Genomic DNA, 21,616 nt, shown 5'->3' with positions numbered 1-21,616 from the left:
AATCTGTAACAAACTTGTTCTATAGAATAAATGGTGAGTCTACTAGTTTCAAAAAAGTTAAGCAACATGCCACAGATATTTAATATAATGGAGATTTTTAAACATGGCTAAATGTGACTTTAAAACATGCTTCAGAATTCAGTTCTCTGAGCCATTATTTATGTAGAACTACCATTTGAAAACTTGATAAAGCCTTAATTGAGAAGGTACTTGCTTTTTTGTTGATTTATTTTTCAAGCTTAATGCTTTTGGCTTGCTGACTTGGAGATTTGAAAATGTACTTACAAAATAAAATATTTTTGTGTAAACACTGTTTTGTAGCATCAGCAAAAATACTGAAGAGCATGTGTGAGAACTTTTACAAATATTCAAAGCCCAAAAAAATTCGAATTTGTGTTGGAACATGGAATGTCAATGGTGGGAAGCAATTTCGAAGCATTGCCTTTAGAAATCAGACTCTGACTGACTGGCTTTTGGATGCACCAAAGATAGCTTGCGTCAGTGAATTCCAAGGTAATCCTTGCTGTATTATTATTACTGGGTTTATTTTGATTTTTATTCACTTTGCATCTTTATTCTTTAAAGCAGTTGTCATAATTTTCACTCTTGAATTTCAGATCGAAAGAGCAAATCTATTGACATCTTTGCTATAGGGTTTGAAGAAATGGTAGAGCTAAATGCAGGAAACATCGTGAGTGCAAGGTAGGTGCCACTGCTTTATAAATATTGAATTAAACAGACTGCCAAAGTGTAAGATACCAGTACTTTCAAAAATGAAATAATGTTTAGTAACTCAGAACCTAAAATCAAATGCTTATATTTGTCCCTGATACACAACTTGCCTATTCTGAATCCTTGCTGTCAATATTCTGCAGCTTTTTCTTATAAAAAGCCTGGACAGTTGCTATGAATGCTTGCCTGAAAGCTGTCACAAGTTGCTTTTTAAACAAATGGTGTTTACACAGCTGATGCACAAGGAACAAATACGAATTCACCATGGGTATGCTTTCTTATTGAGAGCCAGTTTGGGGTAGCGGTTAAGCCACAGCTAGTAACTGGGAGACTGAGAGATCCGGTCCTACCTTAGGCACAAAGCCTGCTGGGTAACTTTGGGCCAGTCCCTCTGTCTCAGCCCTGAGAAGAAAACAGTAGCAAGACACTTCTGAAATCTTGCCAAGAAAACTAGTCAAAAGTCGGAACTGACTGAAAGATAGCACTCCACTTTTTTCTTATTTATTTATTTGCTTATTTAATCATTTTGTAAAGCTGCCTATTTCAGTAAATTACTCTGGGCAGTGAACAGGAACAAGTAGAATAAAAGCAATGACATAATAAATATAAAAATACGCCCGCACCCACACAGACAAGCAAGTCACTAGAATATAGTAAACAACACTCCTTTCTAGGATTGATGATGTTACCTAGTTAGGGATTACCCTAACTACATCTGCAAGCAAACAAGCAAGCTCAGAGAGCACCAAGGACCCCTCAAATATAAAAAAATAAATACAAAGATTAAATATATATAGCAGTAGAGGAAAACACCATATAGTCAACAGAGGTAGTGCAGCCAGGAGATTACACACATTTCATACACTTGGGCCCAAGAACAAGATCTTTAGTGCCTTACAAACAGTCAGCAATGTTGGGACCATCCTAGTTTCCGGAGGGAGAATGTTCTATAGAGTGATCACTATGGAAAAAAATCTTTGTCCCTACCAACAAGCATTCTTCAGCTAGCAAGACCCAAAGCATGCTATCTTGATGGTACAGGAACAAACAACTGAGGAGAGGCAGTCCCTCAAGTAACCTGGTCCCAAGTCAAAGAGATCTTTTAATGATGACAACTAGCAGCTTGAATTGCACCAGAAAACATGCTGACCACCAATGAAGTAGTGATATTATATGCACCAAATAACTGGTGCCATTAAGTACTCATGCTCCTGCATTCTGCACCAGTTAAAGTTTCCAAATGCTTTTCAAGGGCAGTTTCACTACAACACATTGTAGTAGTCCAAACAGGAAGTAACTGGTGCAAAACTCAAAGGTATGCAAAGGCCCTCCTAACTATGGCTGCAACCTGCTCCTTCAGCAAGACCTGTGATTCCAAGAGTACCCCCAAATCTTGTACCAAGTCTATCTGAGGTACTGCTACTCCATCCAGAACCAAAAATAGAAAATTCCTAGCAATAAAAGATCCAAACACCCAAATCTACTTTGATTTGCTTGGGTTGAGCAGAAGCCTGCTGCATCTCCTCCAGACCCCTAGACCTTTCATGGCATCATTCACGTAGCCTAAGGGGTCCATGGCATCATTCACATAGCCTAAGGTGGAGATGTATATATAGCTAGATATTCTCAGCATGCAAGTGACACTTCACCTCAAACTATCAGGTGACCTCACCCAATGGCCTCATGTAAATGTTCAACATGGGAGAGACAACTAATTCCTGCAGTACCTCCCAGGTCAGGAATTGTAGGCTGGATCTCTTCCCCACTGTTAACACTGATTGAAATCTACCTCAGAGGAAAGAGGAAGGAGGAGAGAACCAGCACAGCCCTGTACTGCCCACCTCCAACCCCCATTGTTGGTCTAGAGAAGGATACCAGGATCAATGATGTGTACTGGTAAAATAAGTGAAATGTCTGTTTACATCAGTTTCAACACCACATCCTAATTATGGAAACAATTAAGTCTATGTATTTTGTAGAGAGCTACTAACAGGCATTATTGTGTGTTCCATGTGTTTTTTTGGGGGGTGAATAATCCTCAACTACCAATCACAATTAGCCCCAAATTTCTGTCGCTATGTGAAACAGTTGTTATGTGAATTTTACCCCAGTTTACAATCTTTCTTGCCACAGTTGTTAAGTGAATCACTGCAATTGTTAAGTTAGTAACACAGTTGTTAAGTGAACCTGCCTTCCCCAGATCTGGCTTATCAGAAGGTCATAAGAGATGATTACATGAAAAAATGATCAGTGGGCATATCTTCAAATTCAAAGTAGATATAAACAGGACAAGAAAGAATTTGGAATTAACAATAAACTCTAGCAATTAGATAAAATTTTATTAGGATTAGGCAAAAAAAAATAACAAAATTTTATAATTATTTATTAGAAGTAGAATTAGAAGAAGAAATTGTAAAAGGGAACAGAGCCTGGAGTAGTAATATAGGACGTAGCATCACCATAACAGAATGGGAAAAGATCTGGGGTAGAAGTAATAAAATTACAAAATCGGTAGCATACAAAGAAAATGCCTATAAAATGTTTTATAGATGGCACCTTCCTCCTTCGAGATTAGCGAAGATGCACCCCAATATGAGTCCGAATTGCTGGAAATGCAAAAAAAGAGAGGAAACTTTTTTCCATATGTGGTGGTCCTGTACAGAAGCTCTAAAATATTGGCAGAAAATTAGAAATTGGCTGGAAGAAATGACAAGATCGAATTCAAACCAGAGTCCTTTCTGTTAGGGATCTTTGATAAACAAATATCAAAGTGAAATATATAATAATACACATTTTGACAGCGGCCAGATTGGCTTTTGCACAATGTTGGAAGCAGCCTCATGTTCCATCAGAGGAGATGATGATTCAAAAAATTTCAAGTTGTGCAGAAATGGACAAATTAACTTTGGCATTAAAAAATAAAGACACTTCAATATACTACAACAGCTGGAACTGCTGGTACAAATGGATAGACCAAAGATAGACTTCACACTAAAAGGCAAAAGAGGATAGGATAGATCCATAGTAGTGATATACAGATATATGTAAGGATTAGGTGTGTGTATATGACATAAAATAAGGATAAAAAAGAGGTCTTACAAACTATGGAAGATAAGAATGTTTTTAATTGTTTTCTATTTTTTTCTTTCTATTTTCTTTTTCTCTCTTTCATTTATGTATGTGTTGTTGGTTTGTTTTAATTGTAAAATCAATTAAAAAAATTATTTTTAAAAAGAGATGATCACATGACACCAAAAATGATCACACGACTCCTGGACATTACAACCATCATAAATATAAATCAATTGCCAGACATGATTTTTGAATCACATGACCATGGAGATGCTGCAGTGATCGTAAATGTGAAAAAAACTGTTGTAAATCACTTCAGAGCCATTGTAACTTTGAATGGTCACTAAACAAACTGTTGTAATTCGCAGATTACCTGTATTGCTACAAGTTCCTACTTCTCAATTTTAGTTTTTTTAAAAGAACTTAACTTTTATTTTCAGAAAAAAATTAATGTACAGATCCTATAAAAACTAAAATATTATTTTGTCTATACTGGCAGTACAACTAATCAGAAGTTATGGGCTGCTGAGCTGCAGAAGACGATCTCAAGAGATTGCAAATATGTTCTCTTGGCTTCAGAACAATTGGTGGGTGTGTGCCTCTTTGTATTCATCAGACCTCAACATGCCCCTTTTATCAGGTAAATGTTCTGACAGGTTAAAACCCACCATTTTAGGTCATATTATCCCTCTGATTGATGCATGTATTTCAGCTACATATTAAAACCTTCATGAAACACGCTTACAGATATAACCACAGATAATGAATATTCCTATCCTAATTTCAATAATCAAATTTTATGTGATTATACTTACAAAAGTAACCGATAAAGAGAAAAAACGTTGATATATATTTTATTTAGTATATGCTTGGGAATATTTTTCCTGCTATAAAATACACCATAGAAAGCTCTCTAGAAAGAGAGAGAGAGAGAGAGAGAATTTGATATAATTTGATTTCCTCGACCTCACTGCTTTTCTATTGTTCTATTTCTATGCACATGCTATTCTGAGGGGAAAGGCTCATTTCGAAATGGGAAAAAAATGTTTTCCATAATATTTTCTATTCAGAGATTATTTGGTAATGTGGTTTCAAAATGTTCCCACCCAGCATGAATCCAAAAATTCAGTTTGAAACTGATATAAGAATAAATATTCTTGGTTAAATACTGTACTATCGTGCGAATATCATTGGACTGGACCATTGAATGTACTCAGTGATGATAGAATCTGATCATCTAAGACAGTTAAAATTATTTGCAAGTGATAAGACTTAAATGTTTTGAAAACTTGAACAAAAAATGAAAATTACATCTTTTGACTATCTAATTGAATTTGGTTTAATTTTCATTGTAGGGATGTTGCAGTAGACACTGTAAAGACTGGTATGGGAGGAGCTACTGGTAATAAGGGTGCTGTAGCTATTCGAATGTTGTTTCATACATCCAGTCTTTGCTTTGTATGCAGTCACTTTGCTGCAGGGCAGTCACAAGTCAAAGAGAGAAATGAAGATTTTGTAGAAATATGTCGCAAACTGAGCTTCCCAATGGTAAGATGAAATTAAATTTCCTAACTCTGATATTGTCTGAAAAGATTCTAATAAATACCGAATTTCAAGAAACCCCACCCCAATAAATGTTACACGAACAGATTTGTGTAAACATACTATAACCAGAGACTAAGATTTGATTTTCATCTGTATTTTTATGTATATTTCAATAGAAGAATGATCAACATTTAATAAATAATTATCAATAACTTATTTCTATTAATAACTGCACTTACTTTCCATGATCTATCAAATATTTTGGAAGTAAAAATAAAATTTAATTTTATTACTCTGTTTCTCCAACAATATGGCCTCCCCCAATAGGAAGTCCCAGCATGTTTTATAGGCATGAAATGAAATTAAGCCCCTCCCCCTAAATTAAGGCCTATATTAAAACATGCGAAATGGGGGGCATGGTGGGGGGACATGTTGGGGGGGGCTTGCCGTTAGGAAGTACTTTTGTTGCACACCCGGATATGGTGCTGCCTGCGTTGCCCCCGATATGAAGTGCCCCACCAATGCCAAGGTCAACATCCAAGCCATGGCTCCCCGCCCGCCCGAAGATGCAAGGGGGGGAATTAAGTCACCCCCGAAAAGATGGCCTAGCCATTTTTTCAGGGCTCAAAAAAAAAATAAGACCCGGCCTTATTATATGAGAAACACGGTAGTTTTTAATGAACAATATCAAGTGACAACATTAACATAAATCTATGCAGAAAAAAGGGAGGAATGTGGAAATAAAAGCGATCTGCAATGAGGATAAAAGAGCAGGTACTGTGCATTTAAAAATTGTCATATATATGAAGCATAAAAGATTATTTATGACTACTTTGTTAATTTATATGCTGGCCCTCTCCCCTATAAGGAAACTGTACAACTTACAGATAATAAAAAAGATATATATAAAACAATTAAAATTTCAAAAGCTACATACATAACTAAAATCAAGGAAACAGCTGGCATGAAGATGAAATCATCTCACTCTGTCAGCCACCTCCAGCAGTCAGCAAACCCCCTCAGGACCCCAACCCAACTGGCAAAACAAGGATTTCGTCTTTTTTTGCTATTGAGATAAATCATAAAACCCATCCAAGTGGGTTCCTGATGTGGTTCCTGTCTCTTGATGTGGTTCCTGTCTTTGATGTCTCATTAATTTACTTCGTATGCGGCTTTTTCCCCAATGTAATAGGTCTTATTAATCTGCAACTCAATGGTTATGTTACCTAGAGTTTTCTGATGTTGCACTAAGTTTTTTTATTTTTAAGTTTATGATTTGGTCCCATAAATACGTAAATGCAGTAAACTTGTTTCTGGAGAATATTCAGTTCTTTGGTTAGTGATGGTACTTATCTCCCCAAAGACTTTGTGTGAAAAGAGCTATAAATTTATCATGTGACTATTACAAATGAGAAAAAATATCCATTTTTGACCTCTCAAACATTTAGAAGAATAGTTGTAATATACAAGTGCCAATCTAACAGGAAGTAAATATAAATTAGCCTTGTAATTGGACTTGTAGGGCCAGGCTAAATAAGATAAATAGAATAAACATCTAAATCAGTTCATTGAAAATAATTATGATTGTCTTCTGAGGTCTTGTAGTTATGTGCTGTGATAAACTTTGATTGATAAAGGATTGTAGAGGCAGAAGAAACACTCTGTACATGTATTCTAGTTGCTGTCAGTTGCAGATAAATAAAAAAGTGTCTGAAATATATAGTGAAATGGATGAGGTAGTAACATGATAATGTAAAAGTGAAATTAGCCAAATATCTCTTCTTTCAAATGGAGACTGACAAAAGATTGTGAATGCAAGTATTGCATATATAGGTAGTCCTCAACTTATGATCACAATTGAGCCTAAAATTTCTGTTGCTAAGCGTGACAGTTAAGTGAATTTTGTCCCAATTTATAACCTTTCTTGTTAAGTGAATTGCTGCAGTTGTTCAGTTAGTAACATGGTTCTTATGCGAATCAGGCTACCACGTTGACTTGGCCTGTGAGAAGGTAAAAAAGATGATCACATGACCTCAGGACACTGCAACCATCATAAATATAAGTCAGTTGTAAGCGCCTGAATTTTGATCACATGACTATGGGGATGCTTCAGTGATCGTAAGAGTGAAAATTGGTCATATGTCACTTTTTTCAGTGCTGTTGTAACTTTAAGGTCACTAAATTAACAGTTGTATGTCAAGGATAACCTGCACTGTAACTTAATAATAAATATGTGTTGTACCCAAATTATTCTTGTGTTTCAGGGCAGAATGCTGTTTTCACATGACTATGTATTTTGGTGCGGTGATTTTAATTATCGTATAGATCTTCCTAATGAGGAAGTAAAAGAACTAATTCGGCAGCAGAATTGGGATGCTCTTATTGCAGGAGATCAACTTGTTAATCAGAAAAATGCAGGGCAGGTAACATTGCACATTTCCTTTAAAGATATATGGTTTTCCTCTGCTGCTAACTGTTGAGTGTTGCCTAAGTTAACATCTTCAGTATCAAAAGCTTGTTAGTTATCTGGCTTTTTAGAAGTATTACTAGTCCGATGGGTCGTATCACAGTTATTTTGTGCCCCAGAGTAATAAGTTTCTGTTTGCAAATAGGAGGTTTTCAGTTCATTTGAGGCTCTAGAACAGTGGCTCCCAAAGTGGGCGGTACCACCCCTTGGGGGGGGATGCCTTAGGGGGATGGTAAGAGGCAAGGGGGCCGGCAGGGGGCGCTAAGATGTGGCAGGGGGGCGTTCAAGGTGCCGGTTCCGCAGGCTCACTGACTGCTAGCCACACAGCCCATTGACTGTTTCATCGCTCTGTAGCCGGCGCCTCAAATGTGGAACCGGTGCGCGGTGAGCCTTGCCAAGTATGGGGGGAGAGGTGGGAGGGTGCCTTAGCTTGCAGGCTGCCCTCTCCAGTGGAAGTGGTGGAGGTGCGCCAGAAGGCCCGAAAGCAAAACCCTCCCAAGGCGCACAGTGGAAGGGGTGGGTGGTCCGGTGTTAGGGCCCCCTTCCCTGGAGAAGAACAAGGGAGCGCGCAGTGCCTGCCCGGCCTCCACTTCTCCAGCCAGCCAGGCTTGCACGCAGGATGCAGTTGGGTGCAGCTGTGGCTCTCCAAGGCGCATGGCTCGGTTCAGTTCGGCTCTATATGGCCATCCCGGACCTAGAACCTAGCCTCCCTCTGCAGCCAGGTTCTTCCAACCGAGCCCTGCGCTTGCTTGCTTAGTTTCCAAGCCTCGTTCCCTCCGCTTCCTCTGGTCTGGTCTGCTTCTGCATGCCTTCCTCCCGGGTGGAGCATGAAGATGGGCAGAATGCTTCACTGAAGTTGGGATCTCTGAGCGTGTGCAGGGTACCTCCCCTTGCTTGGCCCGATGGAAGTGGACCTTGGGTTGAAGCAAAGAGTGTGAGGTCGGCTGCATCGCTGCCCCGGGGAGGTTGGCATTGCAAAATTGGATGCCAAAGTGGGCTGGAGAAGGAGCAGAGGGGCAGCTGGAGGGGGCTGCAGAAGGGGCAGAGGGGCAGCTGCATTAAGGAGCAGGAAGATCTTAGCCATGGTTTATTCATTGACTAAGCCGGAATCAAACAGCATGCTAAACTCTATAAACTAGAATGGCTGGGTTGATATATTCAGCCCGTGTTTCTCAATCTTAGCAACTTGTGTGGACTTCAATTCCCACTCTGGATTTGCTCTACTTTCTCAAAGTACCACCGCTGTCCCATTCTTTCTGTCTGTCTGTCTGTTTGTCTATACATACATACATACATACATACATACATACATACATACATACATACAAAAGGTCTGCCTGTCTGCCTGCCTGCCTTTTTGTCTACCTACCTGCCTACCTACCTACTTATCTATCTACCAATATAGATCTATTTATCTATCTATCTATCCATCCATCCATCCAAAATGTCTGCCTGCCTGCCTCCCTCCCTCCCTCCCTCCCTGCCTGCCTACCTGTCTTTCTGTCTACCTACCTACCTATCTACCAGTATAGATCTACCTACCTACCTATCTACTTATCTACCAATCTACTTACCTATCTACCTACCTATCCATACATTCATCCAAAAGGTCTGCCTGCCTGCCTGCCTATCTACCAATCTACCTACCTAGGAGAGAGAGAGAGAGAGGGAGAGAGAGAGGGAGAGTCCTGATGCATCTGATTGAAATGAGGCCTAGTTTAGACTGAGGCCCTTTTCCATATTGAAACATCTTTGCCAGCACATTGAAACATCTTTGGTTTCTATTAAGGGTTTTGTGGACAAAACATGGTCAAGACTATCAGGAAACTCCCACATTTTGTTGAGGCTTTAAATAGGATCCATTGGACCAGATCTCCACCCTAAAACTTACTTTTTCCCAATGTATTACAGTGCCAATTCTGAAGAAGGCAAAACCAAAATGTACTGGTAAATTACGAGAACACACACACACACACACACACACACACACACACACAAACCCTTCTAACCCTGCTGGAGCAGGTGATTGGACTAGAATAGATATTTCATTATCTTTCTCCTCCTTCCCTCCCTCCCTCCTTTATTTCTTTTTCTTTCTGTCCCTTCCTTCCACCACCACCCCTCTTTATTTGTCCCTTTTTCTTTCTTTCCCTTTTCTCTTTTTCTTCCTTCTCTCTCTCTCTCTCTTTCCTTTCTCTCTCTTTCCCTCTCTCAGGCTCACCCCATTGACTTGACTTGCTTGGGCAGGTCCCTCCAATGCAGTGGGCTCAATGGGGTGGACCTATGGGGCCGGCACCTAGAACGCAGCAGTGTTGGCATGTTTGAAAAGCAGAGCAAAGCCAGAGGTCGGTAATTTTTGCTGCAAAGAATCACAAAAGCTTCTGGGTTGTGCACAAGAAGGGACATACGTGTCAATGCAATTCAGCAACATAAAATGAGACACATATAAAACAAATCAACAAGAATCGGCAAAGCATCTCTGCTTAGATTTTATTCACTGCTAGAATCTAATCAGAGATGCTTTGCCGATTCTAGTGCAATGACCTGCTCCAGCAGGGTTAGCAGGGAGTGTGTGTGTATGTATGTGTGTGCATGGCTGTCAAAACTCCAAAAACGGGTCAAGTATCTCTGGGGAGGCCAGTCATAAATTAGAACACTTGCTAAACAACCGGCCATTAGGTGAGGACCACTTGTTTTTGGTTTGCCAAATCACCTGGCCATGCCCACCCAGTCACATGACCACCAAATCACACCTACCCTGTCATGTGACCAGCAAGCCATGCCTAGCCAGCAAGCCACACCCATCCAGTCACATGACCAGCAAGCCACACCTTCAAATTAGGCCACACCCATAGAAATTTGCATCCCACCCTTGGGTGGGGGGCACCGAGGATGAGTTTGTAGCACCAAGGGGGTGGTAGACTGAAAAAGTTTGGGAACCACTGCTCTAGAACCTTTTTATTGCACTTAAGCAAAGAAAACATTAGCACTGCTTCCTTTGATTTTGCACAACTTGAAAAGATTACAGGTTTTTATTTTTCATTGCTATTGGGTCACCAGGAGTCTCTTGTTTTTGATATTAATTAATTTTACATTTCTTTTTTTATCTGCCAGAGATCTTATAAGCTCCAGTCATAACCAATTTGCATACCTTGTACATGTGATGTTGGCAAATTAAGTATCATTTGAATGCATTTGTTCCACTCAGATCTTGCTTTTTTGATGCTTAGTGATTGCTTTACTTCAGCCAATGGAAGCCGAATCCAAATAAGATGGTCAAAAATGGCCAGTTATAGTTTGATTATGATTATGCAGCCCAAATATGCAGTACAGATAGAGATATACTGTACATAATAAAGCATAAAAAGTGTTATGGAAGCCACTGAGAAAAAGAGAATAGCACATTGACTTGGAACATTTGTGGATTTCTCTTTTGGCTGACGAGAATAAAAGCATGGAAGTAAAAATTCAAGCGATGCTCCCTAATATATACCATGAAATAATTTTCTCTTTAGTTTTAGTTCCATTTCATTTTTAGTGATCAATTAAGAGATAATAGGAGTAATAAAATTAATAAATGTCTACAAATAATAATAAATAATGAAAAAAATAAAAAATATCATTTCTATTGTGTGTATTTTTTTAAAAAATCATCAATCTCCACTGTCATTATTCTGCTTGATACACAAATAGCATATTTTGGGTAATAATAATTTATTAAAATTGTATGCTAGCTAATACAATTTCCAGTAACTCTGAATAGTTCACAACAATCAACAATAAAATGCTGTAAAATCAATAAAGATAAAGATAATAAGCACAAGAAACTAGATGAAATTTAGCAAGGCATCTCACTCCTCCTTCTCAAAGGCCTTGGTAAAGGGTCAAGCCAAGGGTCTTCTTGGCTATTCTACACAACAGTAGAATGGGGCCATCCAGATCTCAGGAGGAACCTCATTTCCAGTGGGTAGACAATGGGAATACAGAGAATGTATTCTTCCAACGGTCCTAATAAATTGTTGTTTTAATTGAAGGGACCCCAAATGCACCAACTCTGGAAGATTGAATCAGGTAGGTAGATATTACTATAGGAGACGGGTGGACCCTCAAATAACCAGGTCCTATGCTGTGTAGCCCTTTATAGGTAACAACCAGATAAATAAATTAAATATTCTAATTTCTCTTTAGTTTTCAGTCTGCAAATTCTTTGGGCAAAAAGCAGGCACACCTCTTTTTGATATACTGGCTTTCTTTGAAGTGGTGTAGTAGAGGTAACATTGTATAAATTCAGTCAGATTAGCCATTATGATGTAAAGAAAAAGTTGCTATGGGATCATTCATCATACATACAACCTCAATACTAGGCCATGCACATGAATTATATGTATTTCTTCTTCAGAGTATTTTGTTGGAAACTTCAGCTGATCCTGAATATATATTCTTTGGTAAGGATAGCCTATTTTAAACTTCTGCCAACCTTAACACTGACAGAGACTAGTATTTTAAATTAGTAAGACTAGTTAAATGTGTTTCAGTATTCAGGCGTCCGATAATGTGGAATCTACATTATTGTATTGAGTATTGTAAAATGCAACCATTTTTCATCTTTGAAGACACAGAGATCATAAGAATAAAAAAATTCCCAACATCAACATTCATAAACGTATCTTGACTTTTTAATAATTATTTTTTGTCACTTTTTCAAATATGTATGTCATTTGTGCAGTCTGTAGCATTTATGTTTTGATTTTTTCTTTTCTTTTGTAAACAGAATTTTTTTCTAAATTCTACCTAATCTAGCAGTATCGGCCAAGGAGTTAATACCACTTATATTCAGAATTTCATAAATAAATTTTATATTGCAAGGATAAGTTATGCTTTGTAGCTTTGTATGATACTTGTATAATATTAAAGTTTTCCTAATGCTCTAGTTTCCTTCCTACAGATATTTAGAGGCTTTGTTGAGGGAAAAGTAGCTTTTGCTCCAACATATAAATACGATTTATTTTCGGATGACTATGATACCAGTGAAAAATGTCGTACACCAGCTTGGACAGATCGGATACTGTGGAGAAGACGAAAATGGCCTTTTGACCGATCAGGTCAGATAATGAAATTTAATATTGCCAATACAAAGTAGTCTGATAAGATTTAGTTCTGTAAACATTCTGTAAAAAAATGAGAAGCATTAGAATTATAAAAAATAATTATATCTGATTCATGGATACTTTTGGTTTTTGGTTTGGTGTGTTTTGTGGAAAACACAAACATTTTAATACTAGAAATGCATTAAATATATTCTAAAAGTTTCTTTCTAATAATACAGTATTGTGGAAAAAGCTCTGAAGTGAAATTCCAATTCACTGCTTGAAGTATTTTAATGTATATGCTTGTAGATTATATTTAGAATGTATGAAGTGAGAATTTCAGACTGATTTCCTTTTCCGTCTATAGTCCTATATCTGAGATCTCTAGAAAATATCACTTTTTCTTTTTAGCGGAAGACATGGATCTTTTGAACTCCAATTTTGACGATGAAAATAAACTTCTTTACACATGGAATCCAGGAAGTCTTCTATATTACGGACGGGCAGAATTAAAAACATCTGACCATAGGTTTGAACTTACCCTTTCATAATAGCTTCTTATCCTTTGAAAAACTTTTCCAATATGATCCATAGCTTTGGATTAATTTATGACTTTTATTTATATATTTTCAGGCCTGTTGTTGCATTGATTGATATAGATATTTTTGAAGTTGATGCAGAAGAGCGACACAAAGTTTTCAAGGAAGTAATTGGAGTTCAGGGACCTCCTGATGGCACTATAATGATTTCCATTAAAGGATCATCATTAGAAGATAACTATTTTGATGATAATTTGATTGATGAACTTCTTCAAAAATTTGCAACTTATGGTGAAGTTATACTTATAAGGTTAGAACAAATTCAGATGTATATACTGCAATTCTTTCTTGAAATGTTCAAAATCTTTTGTTTAGAGTAAGCTAAAATGATAAATCTTTATGTTGTCTACAATATTTTGGGAAGATTATGGTAGGACAAAAGGCAAAATTATTCCAATTTTCAGAGAAGCTTCCCAGCATAGACTTTTCTATAACACTATTGATAATACAGTTACAGGTAGTCTTCGACTTACAACAGTTCATTTAGTGACCATTCGAAGTTACAAAAAAAGTGACATGTCCATTTTACAACCTTCTGACAAGCAAAGTCAATGGGGAAGCCAGATTCACTTAACAACCATGTGACTAACTTAACATTTACAGTGATTCACTTAACAACTGTAGCAAGAAAGATTGTAAAATGGGACATAATTCATTTCACAAGTGTCTCACTTAGCAACATATACTTTGGGCTGAATTGTGGTTGAAAGTCAAGGACTACTTATAAATTTTCAGTAATAGACATATAAAATACAAATGGAAGGTATGCATTTTAGAGTTTCTTATATATATTCATTTGTTTCAGGCCTTTTTATACTGCCCATGCTTACAACAGAAAATACCTTTGTTTCTGTGCATTGCTTTTAAATATAAGGATACCTGGGATTGGATATTTATGAGAAGTGATATAATATTGTATGATAAGCACTGAAACAATCCAAATGGTATGGGAGTAATAGACTGAACAATGTTGGCACTTTTGCTTGGCAGTGTTTTACTGTAACTTATCAAAGTTCGTAAATATTTTTTAACATATTTGGACAACATTTCCTATGCCAAAACATTTTGAAGCAATTTTATGGCTTAGTGTTGTATGTCAGCTGGGCTAAATGTTAAATATATAATATTGTCGTAAGAATTATGGCTATGTATTCAGGGTTCAGTTCCAAATTGGAATGGCAAGAGGATTCTCTTTAATATTTTTTAATAAACATTTTTATTATTTTTCAGGAGGTTTTGTAGGTATTTCTGCATCTACATTTTGTTTCAGGTATCATGTATTATGCTAGTCAGTTTGGCTAAAGTAGATATACTTGAAAAACAAACTACAGAGACAACATATAGATGAGTAGTCTTCTTCAGTATGTTGTGTCATTCATGTTTAAATTTTGTTACACTTTACAGATTTGTAGAAGATAAAATGTGGGTGACATTTTTGGAAGGCAGCTCTGCTTTAAATGTTCTGGATCTGAATGGCATTGAGGTAACAATCATTTCTATTTCTATTTATACACCTATAAATAATACTGGTGTAAGCAGACTGTATGGTATTGTGATTTATTTTAGTATTCTCTAATCATTAGGTATAGATATTTGATAAATCATTCTTGCATAATTTGTGAAATTTGAGACTTGATTTTGAGTGGACTGTACTTTAATGTACAATTTCTTCCTGAGTCAGTGATATATTAGGACACATGGGAATGATGAAGCAACATGAAGTGGTTATTTCTAAAATTTTCTCTAATTGTTTCCACGTATGTTTGCATATATAACCATTGTGTTTTGCAGCTAGCAAATTATATCAACCTCAGCAAAATGAACAGTATAACGGTAGTCCTCAACTTACAACCTTTTGCTTACTGAATGAAGTTACAACAGCAAAAAGTAAAAAAGTAACTTAGGATCATTTTTCACACTTAGGACCATTCCAGCAGACCATCACATGATCAAAATTTGGACACTAACAATAAATGCTAAGCAAATATTTATAGATGAAGAATGGAGGATTTTGATAGTGGAGATAACAATGAATCATAAACAGATACTCCTGGTAGCAATTTATTCACCAAACAGTAAACAAGAGGACTTTTATAATAAACTACATAAGAAAATAGTAGAATTGGAGTACGAAAATATTTGTGTAGTGGGAAACCTCAGTGCAGCTGTAGATGCGCAACTAGATTTTAAAACCAGGAAAGTGAATAAAAAAGGAAAACATTATCAAAGTTATTTTTTTTAATGGCTGAAGAACTAGGCATCCAAGATGCATGGCAAGAGATACATCCTAAGGAAAATCAATACTCATTCTATTCAAATAGGCATATGTCTTAGTCAAGGATAGATATGATATGGATGTCAGCCAAATTGAAAGCCAATGAATATAGAAACAGGTAATTGGGCAGACCACAATCCAATAAAAGTTATATGGAAAGGACAAAAAAGAAAACTAAGATGGATGTTGAATCAATTAATATTAAACGATAAGGATTTTATTCAATTCATGGAAAAAGAATTAGACTTTTTCTTCAAAGAGAATAGAAAAGAAGAGGCCTCACTACAAAATGTAGGGATACAGCCCAGGCATATATTAAAGGTTTAGTCATAACTTATATGGGAAAGAAAAACAAGAGGAAGAAACAAAAGCAAAAGACATTAGAAGAAGAATATAAGAGTTTAGAGACAGAACTACAAAAACAACCACCAAAAAAGAGCTTAAAAAGTCAAATGGAATTAATAAAAAACAAGTTAAATATAATAGATAAAGAAGAATTAGCACAAAAAATTAGAAATGCTAAAGGCCGGGCATCAGGTGTCCCAGTAATGATGATGAATTATGCAGAGATGGTTAGCTGTCAGGATTCTGGTAGTTACCCCAATTAAATCATGAGTCTCGAGCCAAACTTCCAAAACTTCAAAAGAAGTTATTGGGAGTTAACATGCCCGGCACTGCCTGGGTGTAGCCGACTCTGAGACACATAATTCATTGTCACCCTTGACCCTGGTTTTCCCCCACCCCCTGGGTGTATTATAATTCATATTCTCTAATGAGACACATTCATAGCCAGGAGTCATCAAACATGTTCTCCAGTTAGAATTGTGCACAGCAGAAACTTCAGTCACCTAGTTACTATCTTTGAAAACTATTTATGGAATGCACTTTCAATTTCCAAGCTACCACATTACTCTTTCAAAACCCTTTCCCCCCTCACTTTCTGTTGACAATTCTCAAAGACCATAGAAATATTTTATGAGTTGACAAATGTATTTGAAAATGCAAATAAACCAGGAAGATGGCTGACATACAAATTGAAAAAGGAGAAAGAAAAAAAGCCTGGTACATCAATTAATGGATGAAGAAGGAAATCTTTATCATCAAAATGAGGACAAAAAGAAAGTGATTCAAAATTATATGACCAAGAGATAGTCTCAGAAGACAAAACTATTTTTAAAAAGCAGAACTGAAATATCTGAAACAGTAAAAGCCATGTTAGATGAACATATAACAATGATGGAATTAATAGAAGCAATTAAGAGACAAAAAAATGGGAAAACACCAGGTCCAAATGGACTACCAGCAGAACTTTACAAAGGTTTGGGAAATATTTTAAGTAAACCAATGTTGGAAGTGTTTAATGAAGTATTGTTAGAAGCAAAAGTACCAAACTCATGTACAGAAGCATATATTATGCTCATAACAAAGTAGGATTCAGACTTATAACAGCTAAAAAACTACAGGCCAATATCCTTATTGAATGCGGATTATAAAATATATGCTTCAATAATTGCAGAAAGACTTAAAATATTTTAAAATCAATTTGTACATCCAGACGAAAATGGATTTTTGCCTAAGAAACAAAATTAAAGACAATATGAGAATAATTTTAAACACGTTGGAGTACAACAAAGCACATCCAGGGAAGCAAATGGCATTGATCTTCCTAGATGCGCAGAATGCATTTGACAATTTGAACTGGCAATTTATGTTAGCACAGTTGAAAGATACGGGGAGAGATTTATTAATATGTTTAAGGCGATATAAGCAAACAGCAAAAGAGATGGTAAATGGAGACATGACAGAGAAGGTTGCTATTTAAGAAGGTACAAGACAAGGATGTTCCCTTGTCTTCCCTATTATTTATACTGACACTGGAGATGCTAAATAGAAATATTAGACAAGATATAGAGATAAAAGGTTTGGAAATAAAAAAAAGAAAATTATAAGTTATAGGCATTTGCCTAAGCTAATAAAAAAATTGAGGAATATGGCAAAATGGCAGGATTGAAAATAAAGAGAAAATTAAGATATTAGTTAAAAATCTTACAGAAATGCAGAAAAAAGAATCAATGAAGAGAATAGATATTCAGATTACAAAGAAAGTACAATACTTAGGGATTAATTTAACAGCAAGATGTATAACTATAAAGGAAGATAATTTTTATAAATTGATGCAACAAATTAAAATAGATCTGGAGAAATGGGAAAATCTGCAACTATCACTGGTTGATAGGAGTGTCATGCCCCTGGTGGAGACTGACTCTGAGGGAGAGGAGGAACAGCTGACAGGGAGTGGAAATGTGGCTCCAGAGGTGGTGGAGGAGGCTGGGGAAGGGCAGAGGCTGGCTGAGCAGTCAGAGGAGGACCCAGGCCCATCCCCTATCCATCCTAGGGCACGCAGGGAGGAGAGGATAAGGGAGAGACGTGGTCTTCTCGGGTGGAGAGGGCCTTGATCCTCTTCATGGGCTGCAGGTGTGAGAACTGAATAAGAGTTTGGACCTGCGTACTGGCAAACACTGGAAATAAAACGTGTTTTATTTTGGTCTGAAGTTATCTTGGTTGGTGTCCTTCCAACAGACTGTGCCTCCTTGAATTTGGTAAATACTTCTCTTGTTCCATTGTGGAGATTTCGTCATTGTAGTTTGATTTTTTATTTCACCTCCTATCTGCTCATTAAATTTGGACTGCATTGCTTTCTTTTGAAGAGTATTTTTGAGTATGTTTTATCTCCAACTGAGTATTATTGCACAGTGGGGACAAATTGGAGGCATTAAAGGACATTTATTTACGTTTTGGATTTTGTTATGTCTGTGTTATACTCTGGGCCATCACAGATAGCTACAATAAAAAAGAACATATTGCCAAGATTATTATACTTACTTCAAACAATTCCGACAGTTGCTAACAACTTAAATGATTCACTTAACAACTATGGTAGGAAAGGTTGTAAAATGGGGCAAAACTCACTTAACAACTGTCTTACTTAGCAACAAAAATTTTAGGCTCAATTGTGGTTGTAAGTCAAGGACTATGTGTATTGTGTCATATAAAACTCTACTCCTTGTGAGGGATGTCATGACATAAACAAAAAGGGGCAGAATATCATCTGGGTCACAATATTGTTTGGTACACTTTTGCAGATGTTCCTATTTCTAGGTTAATTTTTCAAATGATCATGTTTGTTCTTTTCTCTTTAATTACCGTATAAATAACTTTTTGTTTGGGGGAGTTGTTTTGATTTGATTTTTAAAGAAATTATGTGAATTATTCTTTCTGATTGAAATTCAGGTTCTTGGGAAAACTGCTAACATTTCTCTAAAAAACCCTTATTGGATTAAGAACTTAGAAGACGAAATTAGTTTGGAGAGAGTTAATGTTGGTCTGCCTTCATCAACAAGTTCTACTTTGCTTTGTGAAGATGCCGAAGTTACTGCAGACTATGATATGGAAGGTTTGCCAGATTCAAGATTGATTTTGTTCAGTGGATGCTATCTTACAGCAGTGTTACAAATATACAACACATCACAGTTGAATCTATTGAATTTTAGGATAAGAATAAAAACTTTTCTCATCTGTTCATACCACATAACTATATTTAGTTTATGAATGTCTATTAACAAAATCTTTTCTAAATTTACCTTATTGATTCTGTATGGGACCAAGTTAGCAATAACAATTTATATGAAATTATTACCTTTATTTGGCACATATTTACCAGAATGAGATGTTAGAGTGTACCTAAATTTCAAATAGAATACTGAAGAATATAAAATAGTTAAGCTCCTGTTTATCGTCAAGATGCCAGGGTTCCAGTAATCTAATTAGCAATAAGTGTGCTAATATCTATATGATTTCCACTGTGCTAGTGCTCCCAAAAACTTAAGAGATCTGGCTGTTGTCCAGGGCCTTGGATTAGGGTGATTGGGGTCCCTGTCAAATTGTATGAGTGTTAGCTTAGTTAGATCCATCACAAGTTCTTGTTTGTTTATTTTTATCTTTATATAACTGTTAATATTTATTTTATCAGTTTGGAGTTGAGAGGTACCTAAATGAGCAAATTAAAATTAATTATATTGCACTATATGACATTAAAATAAATGAAATCTGAGTGCATTCACATTTTAAACTTTGAGACTGTATATTAAAGTGTAATATTTCTGCATAATAGAAAAATTGTGGTACAATTTATAGGAATATTTTTTTTTCATTTCAAGGTGATGTTGACGATTATAGTACTGAAGTAGAAGAAATTCTCCCACAACATCTACAGCTAGCTTCAGGCTCTAGTCTTGGAGCCTCACCTGCCTCTTCCCCTCGTTCAAGCCCCTGCCAGTCCCCTACTCCATCAGAGGGTCTGCCTCCAACTCTTCCATCAAGGCCAAGCAGGACACCTAATAAGACTCCTGGACCTCCAGTGTCTTCTCAAGGTAGATATTAAACTTCTACTCTGTCACAATCAAAGACACTATCCATAACTATAGTGGATATAAAAAGTCTACACACCACTGTTAAAATGCCAGTTTTTTGAGATGTAAAAAAAAATCTGATCAAGATAAATAACATCAAAAAATGTCCTGCTTTAATATAATATAGAAGTTGTACAATTCAAACTGAATTCTTTTAGGGGGAAAATAAAATAAAAAATGTATAATAACACAGTTGCATAAGGTGGACACCCTCTTATAAGAAGGATGTAACTGTGTTCAGAATTAATATATCACATACAAACTGTTGTTAAATAGTAGTCAATATGTACCTGCCATCAATTAAAATGACTCTGATCAAGCCCATATAAACTTCAGGTGTTCTAGTAGGATTTTCCTGACATTTACACAGTTGCATCTCACAGCAAAGTCATGGTCTCCAAATAGCTTGTAAAACATCAAAGGGATCTCATTATTGGAAGGCATCAGTCAGGAGAAAGGTACCCCCCCCCTCCAATTCAAGGCATTGGATATAGCATGGAACACAGTGAAGAAAGTCATCAACAAGTAAAGAGAATATGGCACGACAATGACATTACCAAAGAGCTGAATGTTCCTCCAAAATTGCTAAAAAAAAAAAACAAGATGAAAATTGGTCCAAGAGGCTGCAAGAAACCTACAACATTAAAGGAGCTGCAGGAATTTCTGGGTAGTCCTGGTTGTGTACTACAAGTGACAATAATCTCCCATATTCTTCATTTGTCTGAGCTGTGGACTCGAATGGCAAGACGGAAGCCTTTTCTTACAAAGAAAACATATAAACCCAGTTACATTTTGCAAAACCTACATCAAGTCTGACAAAACCATGTAGGAAAACGTGTTATGGTCTGATGAGACCAAGTTTGAACCTTTGGGCCATAATGCCAAAAATATCTTTGGCACAAAAACAATACCGTGCATCCGCAAAAGTTCATCATAACCACAGTGAAAAGTGATATAGCATTATCCTTTGGAGCTGCTTTTCTTCAGCAAGAATTAGGGCTATAGTCAACAGTAAGAGAATTAAGAACAGTTCCAAATATCAGTCGATTTTGGCACAAAATCTTCAGGTCTTTACTAAAATTCTGAAGATGAAGAGGAATTTCACCTTTCAACACGACAGTGATCTAAAGCAAACTTTCAAATGAACAAAAGAATGACTTCACCAGAAGAAGATAACAATAGTACTTAGATTTATATACCACTTCACAGTGCTTCACAACCTTCTCTAAGCAGTTTACAGAGTCCAGTATATTGCCCCAAACAATCTGGGTCCTCATTTTACTGACCCCGGAAGGATGAAAGGCTGAGTCAACATTGAGCCGGTCAGAATTGAACTGCCAAACTGCAGGCAGCCAGCAATCAGCAGAAGT

At 36.6% G+C, this 21,616-nt stretch overlaps 1 protein-coding gene across 17 annotated transcripts in view; it reads left to right on the top strand.

Moving 5' to 3' along the window:
* Nucleotides 1–21,616, top strand: part of SYNJ1 (synaptojanin 1) — a 58,158-nt gene that overhangs the window by 22,149 nt on the left and 14,393 nt on the right. For all 17 annotated transcript variants that reach the window (XM_087937572.1, XM_087937568.1, XM_087937571.1 and 14 more), the window contains 11 exons: nucleotides 322–513; nucleotides 618–702; nucleotides 4,304–4,444; nucleotides 5,160–5,352; nucleotides 7,614–7,772; nucleotides 12,762–12,918; nucleotides 13,315–13,432; nucleotides 13,537–13,752; nucleotides 14,907–14,985; nucleotides 19,069–19,231; nucleotides 19,995–20,207. In XM_087937572.1, the coding sequence (XP_087793698.1) occupies nucleotides 322–513; nucleotides 618–702; nucleotides 4,304–4,444; nucleotides 5,160–5,352; nucleotides 7,614–7,772; nucleotides 12,762–12,918; nucleotides 13,315–13,432; nucleotides 13,537–13,752; nucleotides 14,907–14,985; nucleotides 19,069–19,231; nucleotides 19,995–20,207 (1,716 nt within the window). The remainder of the gene's footprint in view (nucleotides 1–321; nucleotides 514–617; nucleotides 703–4,303; nucleotides 4,445–5,159; nucleotides 5,353–7,613; nucleotides 7,773–12,761; nucleotides 12,919–13,314; nucleotides 13,433–13,536; nucleotides 13,753–14,906; nucleotides 14,986–19,068; nucleotides 19,232–19,994; nucleotides 20,208–21,616) is intronic.

Source organism: Pseudonaja textilis, chromosome 7 (genome assembly GCF_049901715.1).
Source record: "Pseudonaja textilis isolate UNSWEBS1 chromosome 7, rPseTex1.2, whole genome shotgun sequence".
In the NCBI taxonomy this organism is placed as follows: domain Eukaryota; kingdom Metazoa; phylum Chordata; class Lepidosauria; order Squamata; family Elapidae; genus Pseudonaja; species Pseudonaja textilis.
This window is presented reverse-complemented; position numbering and strand designations above follow the sequence as displayed.